This window comes from Diabrotica virgifera, chromosome 2, assembly GCF_917563875.1.
Source record: "Diabrotica virgifera virgifera chromosome 2, PGI_DIABVI_V3a".
NCBI lineage: Eukaryota > Metazoa > Arthropoda > Insecta > Coleoptera > Chrysomelidae > Diabrotica > Diabrotica virgifera.
Window position 1 is genome coordinate 93,343,608 of NC_065444.1, and position 10,640 is coordinate 93,354,247.

Sequence of the window (10,640 nt, forward strand, 5' to 3'; positions counted from 1 at the left end):
TTTCTTCTTCGTTTTCTCATCATGACTTCTACGAGGTCATCTTGTAATGGAGCGTGGAAAAATGGAGCTTCTTTAGATTGTAGATCTAGCCAGTGAATAAGCGAGTAAACACAAATAATGACACTGGCTCTGCATCAGTGACATCAATCTGAGATGGGTGGAAGAGGGAAAAAGTGAGACAGGTGCAGCTACTCAAAATCAATGACAACGAAAGCTTTGGATTATTAGTTAGGCTAACTTTCGGATAATCTGAACTTTTCGGAATCCGAACAGGCTGTCCCCCCAATTAGTTCGGATCTGCGGGGTTCTACTGTACATTTAATGTATTTTCAAAATACCTGCTGTACTAAAATTCTTAAAACAAATTTCACACTTGTGTTTTTCTCCGGCTTGAACTTACACGATGTAGTATAATTTAGTATTCTTTTGTCTTTGTTTATTTTATTGATTAATTGTTTTGTCATTCTAATTAATTCTACTGTCAAGTTTTATGTAAATAAAAGCCTAATTCTGTAAAAGGCATTTTTACTACAATTTTATTCACATAAATATACCAAAATAATATACAATGGAGAAGTACTTTAGACCTGATAAACTAGAGGCTGATCCAAACTCCCAAACTGCCGCTAAAGAATTTAAACATTTAAGAAATTTTTGGAACGCAATAAATCCACAGAAAAATCGCTAGAAGATAAATACAAGTACATGCTTTTAATCAATTTTGTCTCACATTCAGTATATGATTACATAAGCGAAGCAAAAACAAACATTTCTGCTATCAAAATTTTGGAAGAATTGTATATTAAACCTACAAATGAGATTTACGCAAGACATATTCTAGCTACAAGAAAACAACAAATAAACGAATCTATAATCAGTATGCACAACAGTTAAAGCTTTTGGCTAAAAGTTGTAATTTTAAAGCAGTTTCTTCAGAAGAAAATAAAAATGACTATATTCGTGATGCTTTTATTAATGGTCTCGTTCAATCTAATATATGTCAAAGATTATTAGAGTTTAGTTCTTTATCTTTGGACGAAGCCTTATCTAAATCTAGATCTTTAGAAGATTCTCAAAAACAATCTGATACATATAATGCAGCATTAAATAATATAGCACCTTGTAGTCATCAAAATTCAGAACAAACTACTTTAGCTTCTGTTCAAACAAAACCTGGTCAGACTTGTTATCTTTGTGGACATCCAAGACATCCTCGATCTTTATGTCCAGCAAGGGCTGCGACTTGCCAAATCTGTCATAAAATGGGACACTGGGCTAAAATGTGCTTGCAATCAAAGAAAATTCAAATGAGATCAACTTATGCATCTACAATGGTAATCCCTTCTTCAATGGAAACACCTCAATCACTTTCAAAATGTATAGCCAAAGTAACAGTTAACCAAATTGATGCCAACGCTTTAATAGACACTGGAAGCTCAGATACTTTCTTAGATCATGAATTCGCTATTGAAAATAAGCTTAAAATTTTTCCAATACAAGGGGTCCAAGTTTCTATGACATCTATGTCATTAACAGCTAATATTCAAGGCTATTGTTTAATAAATATTCAGATTGATAAAGAAAAATATGATCAAACAAAAGTTTTAGTTTTATCCAATCTTTGTACAGATGTGATTTTGGGTCAAGATATTATAAAATAACATGACAGTTTAGAAGTTAAATTTTGAGGACCAAGAAGATTTCTTATGGTGAAGATATGCTGTCTTACTGAAGCTAAAATTAAGCCACCTTCATTGTTTGCCAATTCAACAGAAAATTGTCACCCTATTGCTACTAAATCTCGCAGACATTCACAGGAAGATGAAGAATTTATTAATCATGAAATAAAACGTCTCCTTAAAGAAGAAATTATTGAAGAAAGTAAATCACCTTGGAGGGCCCAAGTATTGGTAACTAAAAACGAAAATCATAAACGTCGGATGGTAGTTGATTACTCTCACACAATAAATAGATTCACATTACTTGATGCTTATCCGTTGCCGAATATTGATTCACTAGTGTCTTAAGATATCAAAATATAAATTTTTTAGCTCAATTGATTTAAAATAAGCATATCATCAAATAACAATTAACGAATCGGACAAACAATTTACAGCTTTCGAGGCAAGTGGATGCCTTTACCAATTCCGTCGTATGCCTTTTGGGGTTACCAATGGAGTATCATGTTTTCAGAGAGTCATTGATTCTATCATTAAAAAAGAAAATCTACAAGGTGTTTACGCTTATTTAGAGATGTAACAGTTGGTGGTGAGGATTAAGATAGACATGATTTAAATTTACAGAATTTTTTAAATACTGTTAAAAAATATGGGTTAACTTTAAATCAAAATAAATGTCACTACAATCAAAAAGTTATAAATATTTTGGGATATACAATAGAAAACTCTACAATGAAACCTGATCCAGACAGATTAAAGCCTCTACTAAATTTATCAGTTCCGAATGATTCTAAAAGTCTTCAGAGAGCACTTGGAATGTTTTCACATTACTCAAAATGGGTTAATAATTTTTCAGCAAAAATTAGAGGTCTTATAGATTGCAAGAAATTTCCATTAGGTCCAGACTTGGTATTTACTTTTGAGGAGTTGAGAACTGATATAGCTAATGCGCTTCTATGGACAATTGATGAAAAAGAAATTCTCATTGTTGAAACTGATGCTTCTGAATTTGCTATTGCTGCCACTCTGAGTCAATCTGGAAGATCTGTTACTTTTTTCTCAGGTACCCTTACAGATTCTAAACGAAAACATTCTGCAATTGAAAAAGAAGCATATGCTTGCATTGAAGCATTGAAAAAATGGAGACACTATCCCTTAGGAAGACAATTCAAACTAATCACAGATCAAAAATCAGTTCCGTTCATGTTTAATACAAACCATACAAGTAAAATCAAAAATGAAAAAATTTTGAGTTAGCGTTTGTTTTAAATATGATATTAGCTATCGTCCAGGAAAGGCTAATGATGCAGCTGATGCACTATCAAGAATATGCAATAATATAAATAATACAAGCAAGTTATATCAATTACATTCAGATTTATCGCATCCTGGGATTATTCATATGCACCATTTTGTAAAAATTCGAAATTTACCTTATTCTTTAGATGAAATTAAACACGTAATTACCTCTTGTCCAACCTGTGCAGAAATTAAACCCAGATTTTATAAGAAAGAAGATGATACGCATTTAATTAAATCAACAGCTCTGTTCGAAAGATTGAACATTGACTTTAAAGGTCCAATACCCAGTTCTTCTAGAAATTCCTATATGCTTACAATCATTGATGAATTTTCAAGATTTCCATGGGCTTTTCCATGCTCAGATACATCCAATCAGACAGTAATTGAATGTTTGAATCAACTATTTTGTTTATATGGAATGCCGGCATATATACATTCTGACAGGGGAACTAGTTTTACTTCACAAAAATTTATTAATTATCTACACTCTAAAGCAGGGGTTCCCAACCTTTTATGTCTGGCGACCCACCTTCTGATGTTTTTTCATATTCGCGACCCATCGATCACCTATGATGATATAAATGTATGTTATTCAGCTACTGTAAGAGCCCCGCCGTGACCCACCTGAAATCCGCCTGCGACCCACTAGTGGGTCGCAACCCACCGGTTGGGAAACGCTGCTCTAAAGGAATATCGTCAAGTAGAACAACACCATATACTACATACCATATAACCCTGGAGGAAATGGTCAAGTCGAAAGATACAATGGAGATATATGGAAAGCAGTGAATCTAGCATTGAAAACCAGAAATTTAAATCACTAAATGGAAAACTGTTCTACCAGATGATCTGCACACTATAAGAAGTTTACTGTGTACAGCAACCAATTGTACACCTCATGAACATTTGTTTACTTATCAACGAAGATCAATTAGCGGAACTTCTATTCCATCATGGCTTAAAGATTCAGACAAAGTACAGTAGAGCGTCGATTATCCAAAGGTCGATCAACTGAACGACCGGTTATCCGAACTTTCGACTCCCGTGCCCTGCACTCGAGTATCGAGCAACCATTAGTAATTAACGTTTAAAATATCTTCAATTTTCTTCAATATTGTATCCAAAAATGTCGTTGCAAAGACTGCACTTTGGGTTTAATTGCTCTGTCATTATCAAGATATAAATAAATATGTAGGTACCTATATAAACATGGCTTTTATTCACTTGTGGATAAATATGTATGCCTATATCAATATAGTTCGATTATCCGAACAAATCGGTTTTCCGAACACCCATGTCCCCCAATTAGTTTGGATAATCGACGCTCTACTGTATTACTAAGAAAATTTGTACAAAAAAGTAAGTTTGATCCTTTAGTTGAAGAGGTTGATCTTTTAGAAGCCAATTCAGATTACGCTTTAATACAGTATCCAAACAGAAAGAAAAGTACAGTTTCAACGAAGCATTTAGCTCCTAGAGGTGACCTGAAGTTATTGAAGCTAGATAACGATGAAGATGAAAATGAAAGTTCAAATAATACACTAGAGAATTCCACTACTGAACCAATAGCAGAGGAGATAGAAAATTTACCTATTCAAGAACCGAATCAAGTACCTGATGATAATCATGAACCAAGATTGGAAAATTCAGATTTTCAATCTAGCCGTACATCAGCTAGAACTAAAAATAAACCAAGATATTTGCAAGATTTTGTTCAAAAATAGGGCCGGGTGAATGTAGTATATGGTCCAAGAGCTGTGAGACATTTTTGAGTAGGTATTTTAGGCAAGCTGAAAATTTTTCAGGTGACTCTTCCATAATAGCCTAATACAAAAATGCCGGTCTGGCTGGAGGGTAGCGGTTATTTTCCCCAAAAATCCCCCCCAAAGTTAAAAAAAGGGTAAAAATTGTTATTACAAAAAATATCATTGACGTGACTTTAAAGTAAATTTAAATATTCAAATATTAGGAAAATAAACAAGCCAGGCGATTTGAGGGCGATTTTAGCTCTGCAAGATACTTGCATGGGCGTCCCAGGATTATTTTCAGGGGATGCATATTAACTTCAGAAGATTTTATCTGAATCTGTACATACTATTAACATGTATAAAATATACAACTATACATGCATAGCTATGTATATTCCTTCTGGACAGGGAGGTACAATTGTTATTTTGACAGGGTATTTTTTAATATTAAAAATAAATATTCTAAAAAAGGCAGCTTTTTGGTGAAATTTTCCAACTGCCATGTGATCAAACAAATTACGGGTTCATATAAATGAAAAGCGCTATAGGTAAGCAGCAGTGTGAGAAAGAGCGTATACCGATAGCTGTTTGCGTCCTCTGTTCTAGCGAAGTGAGTCCGTTCGCTCGAGAAAAATCACGTGACCTGGTGATACCCATGTTGTTGTGCCTCGAAACGTTAGAGTAATTGTTATATATTATAGTTTTTTAAGTAACTTTTCCTTAATTAAAGGAAAATAATACGTACTATACAATAGATTTTGCAAATATGATAGGAAATGACAAATTTATTATTATAAATATATAGGTAGAAAATTATAAAACTATAAACTAAATAAATTCTGTGTCCGAATCTTGTACTTCTTCTTCAAACTCCTCATCTGAGCTTAAATATTCATTCTTTTCTTCTTCGTCAGACTCCTCTCGAGACTCAGATTATTCTTCTACATGAACTGTAGATAGTTGTAATATGCATTTAGAATTTATTAAAAATTAATTACTGATTAATTAATTGATTTGCTACGTATTCTCTGTCATTTTGTACGGAGTCGAAGCCTGCACAACCACGGGCGCATCTGAAGAAAGACTTGCCATTGTTGAGATGTGGTGTTATCGAATAATGTAAAAAAATAATGTACACAACATGTAACAAACGCGGAAACATTAAGAAAGATGAAAATTAGACAAGAAATACTCAACACTATGAAGGAAAAAAATGAGCTACTTTGGTCATATACTAAGAAATAAAAAACCTGATGTGATTGGTTATATAAGGAAAAGTATTAAGTATTGGTTTTAAAAGAAAGAATACGTAGCAACTCAATTAATTAATCACTAATAATCTTTTAATTAACTCTAAATACATATTATAACTATTTACAGATTAGGTAGAAGACGAATCTGAGTCTTGAGGGGAGTCTAACAAAGAAAAAGAGAATGAATATTTAAGCTCAGATGAGGAGTTTGAAGAAGAAGTACAAGACACAGAATTAATTTAGTCTATAGTTTAATACTTTTCTACCTATATATTTATAATAATACATTTGTTTTTTTTTCTATCATATTTGCAAAATCTACAGTGATGAGCGCGCTAATAACCGGCAAAACAGCTCAAAAGATGGAAAACATAATACATCTCGAAACAAAAAGAGATGAAACTCTTTTTGTTTCGCAATGTGTTATGTTTTCAACCTTTTGAGCTATTTTGCCGGTTATTAGCTTGCTCATCACTGTATTGTATAGTACGTATTATTTTCCTTTAATTAAGAAAAAGTTACAACAATATGGTTATCGCTAGGTCACGTGATTTTTCTCGAGCGAACGGACTCGCTCAGTTAGAACAGAGGACGCAAACAGCTATCGGTATACGCTCTTTCTCACACTGGTGCTTACCTATAGCGCTTTTCATTTATATGCACCCGTAATTTGTTTGATCACATGGCAGTTGGAAAATTTCACCAAAAAAAACCTGTCTTTTTTAGAATATTTATTTTTAATATTAAAAAATACCCTGTCAAAATAACAATTGCACCTCCCTGCCCGGAAGGAGTGTACATAGCTATGCATGTATAGTTGTATATTTTATACTCGTTAATAGTATGTACAGATTCAGATGAAATCTTGTGAAGTTCAGATGCATCCCCTGAAAATAATCCTGGGACGCCCATGCAAGTATCTTGCAGAGTTAAAATCGCCCTCAAATCGCCTGGTCTGTTTATTTTCTTTATATTTGAATATTTAAATTTACTTTAAAGTCACGTCAATGGTATTTTTTGTAATATCAATTTTTGCCCTTTTTTTAACTTTGGGGTGGATTTTTGGGGAAAATAACCGCTACCCTCCAGCCAGACCGGCATTTTTGTATTAGGCTATCATAGAAAAGTCACCTGAAAAATTTTCAGGTTGCCTAAAATACCTACTCAAAAATGTCTCACAGCTCTTATACTAATAATTTAGTATTCTTTTGTCTTTGTTTATTTTATTGATTAATTGTGTTGACATTCTAATTAATTCTACTGTCAAGTTTTATGTGAATAAAAGCCTAATTCTGTAAAAGGCATTTTTACTACACAGGAGACCAGATAAATGAATAAATTAAGAATAAATTAAATCAAATTTTACGCCCTTTTAATACCCACTTTTAGTGCCTTAATTGCGCCTAAAAGCAGTTGAAAGTGAGCAATATTATGTGGAATTAGAGCTTAGAATCAAAATCTGCTAAATCCAAACTAAAAGTACTACTTTTTGGGTAGGTACTTTTAATATTTTTTTAGTCTTCTGAACAATTTCAAAAAATGGATCTAGTAGTTATTGATTCTATAGGCCTCAAATAGTTTTACACTAACCTTGTTCAGTTTTTTGGTTTTCTTCAAATGGGTTAAGTTTATTTCCATGTTGTTCTATTTCAGTCTTTATGGGCAAGTCTAACGTTGTGCTATGTGCACTTTGTCCAATGGATTCTTCCTTAATTTCACGTTTAACGCCATCCAGAAGAGCCTCATCCAGGTCGTTATGCTCTATTTCTATTTTACACGTTTCCTCGCTAATTTCTTGTTTTACTTCCATTATAATAATAATTTTTAAAAAGAAAAAGAAATTCTCTGAAACGAAAAACTACAGTTTAAATATTTTACATTAGACAGATGACAGATGACTGACAGGCAAAATCAATAGGCATTTCGATTGGCTGTCATAATCAAATCAATATGGCAGCCGGGAGGCAATGATAAAAGTTGGATTCACTGAAGTTCGTCATTCGTGCAGAAGTTTATCATCAGTTCTCCATTTTCGTTTTTAACATTTTCATTGTTTGCTTAATTCCGGGTATTACTTGGTTACCTATACGAACGTTAAAATCCCCCAGTAATTATCATCTTCCCTCTAACTTGATCTACTACTTGTTGTAATTCGTCATAAAAGATTTCCCTTGTTGTTTGAGGCTTGTTATTTTCTGGGCCGTATTGGCTCCGTGCGTCTCCCCTCTACGTACAGTCACGTGATACGCTGTCAGATTTTGTAAGGACGTTTTAACATTGAGTCTTATGGGATTATTTTGTTAAACTTGAATATTTTATTTTGTAGTGATAATAACCGAATACAATTGTTAGAATTCATTAGTTATTAATTTATACTGTAATTTATAGTGCAACAAAATATTTTCTTTTTCGTTAATAAATATTTATTGACATAAACTGCGATAGTGAGGTTGTGCATACAAAATCAAACTGATAATCAATATTGGAAAGTGAAGAATTTATAGTGCGTTTTTATTTTCTGTTTATATTAATACATAATATCACTAGCGTGACACGACATTTTTTTAAATGTCTCATTTAAACATACACAAAGCGTCCTTATAAAATTTCAAAAAACCGCCACCATGAGCAGGTCGGTCGATTTTGCTTTGACACTTTGTTAACGCTCGGAGCGAATACTCCGATGATGTTCTGGGCTTGGATTCTGTGCACTGTAGATATCTACATGTCGCTTTCTATTGATATTTGAACATCAAAATATTTGAATTTTTAGCTTTAATTGAATTATTTTCTAGTGTTGCTAGGTTATACTCTAATTGATGCTGAAGTTCCACTTAGTAAAACAAAAAAATATTTGAATTAAAACTAAAAAATTCAAATATATTGACATTGATAGAAAGCGATAGGCGTTAGCGATACGTACACAGAATCCCACCCCAGGTCTTCCTTTTCCATTCTAATTTTTGCTGTGACAATTCTTTCCGATATATATATATATATATATATATATATATATATATATATATATATATATATATATATATATATGTATATATATATATATATATACATACATATATATATATATATATATATATATATATATATATATATATATATATATATATATATATATATATAAAGAAGTTTGGTATTATTGACTGACAATATGTAGACTTTAGTTTTTTATTGAGGTTGCAGTCATTTATTTCTAAGGGGCAGGGTAAGAGAAACTCTGTGTTATAATCAAGCTTTCGCAAAATTTATTTGCTTCGTCAGGATTAGCTAAAATTATTATATAGTTATAAATAAATACAACGAAATGAAAGAACATTGCATAAAAATTAGTACAAAAACTTACAACGTGAGGCTTGTTCCTTAATTTGACATTTCTACAAAACATAAAATATCTAAAAAAATCTTTATCCTAATGGTTTTCAAGTTCCAATGTTTCAATTTTTACAATTCATGATAAAAAATATGATTTATTAATTTAGTTCTAAATTTGACTAATGCCAGAAAGACACTTAAATAATGTCAAAAAGACACTCGTAGGTATTTGTTTATTTGATTTTAAGTTGTTAAGAACTAGATTTTTGATTATTACTTGCTTGTGCATTTTAAAATTTTAGAAGTTATAGATGTATATACACATATATATCGAATACCAAATACCCAATAACCAAAAATATATTAAATACCAAATGAATATGTAAATGAATGAATGAATACCAAATACCCATATATATGGCATTTATAGATTTTGAAAAGGCATTCGACTCTACAGAACACTGGGCAGTGAAACAATCACTACACAATAGCAGAGTAGATTACAGGTATACAGAACTAATCTCTAATATATATAGTAAGGTCACAACTACGATCCAACTTGAAAACAGAATACACATCTCATATCTATCAAAAGGGGCGTTAGATAGGGAGATACGATTTCGCCGAAACTCTTTAACCAAGTATTAGAAGAACATTTTTAAGAGATTACAATGGGAAGAATATGGAATCATTATTAACGGCCAATATTTAAATCACCTAAGGTACGCTGACGACATCGTCCTTATCGCTACAGATACGGGATAAATACAAATAACGATACAACAATTAGACCAAGAAGCCAGTAAAGTTGGATTAAATATGAATTACAGCAAAACAAAAGTAATAACAAATCAAGAAGATGAGTTAAGAATCGTAGTTAAACAAAATCAAATAGAGGAAGTGAATGATACATATACTTGGGACAAATAATAAAATTGAATATAGACAACCATATAGTAGAAATAAAGAGACGAACGGAGTTAGCGTGGGCCTCGTTTGGTAAGCTCAGCTTCATATTGAAGAATAAAAAATACCCTCAATATCTAAAAACGAAAATCTATGACAAATGTATCCTTCCGGTCTTTACATATGGATATCAAACATGGAAAGTTCATAAAAGCGAATATGGACAGAATTGCGAAAACACAAAGAGCAATGGAAAGACAAATGATCAACGTAAGACTGTCTGATAGAAAAAGGAATTCCTGGGTAAGAAATATCACAAAAGTTAAAGATGCTACTCGTTAAACAGTTAAACTAAAATGGAAATTCGCCGGTCATACGATTAGACAAAAAGACGAAAGATGGAATAAAATTATTGCAGAGTG

The 10,640-nt window shown here is 32.1% G+C and overlaps 1 protein-coding gene across 3 annotated transcripts in view; it reads right to left on the reverse strand.

The window, feature by feature from the left end:
* The window catches only part of LOC114349481 (zinc finger protein 664-like), a 54,055-nt gene extending 45,888 nt beyond the window's left edge, over nucleotides 1-8,167 (reverse strand). For 2 of the 3 annotated variants that reach the window (XM_050642730.1, XM_028299863.2), the window contains exon 1: nucleotides 7,573-8,166. In XM_050642730.1, the coding sequence (XP_050498687.1) occupies nucleotides 7,573-7,792 (220 nt within the window). In that variant the 5' untranslated portion in view covers nucleotides 7,793-8,166. Of the gene's footprint in view, nucleotides 1-7,572 lie in introns of all 3 variants that reach the window. The other variant, XM_050642729.1, reaches the window with a different exon arrangement.
* Between the last annotated feature and the right edge of the window lie 2,473 nt (nucleotides 8,168-10,640).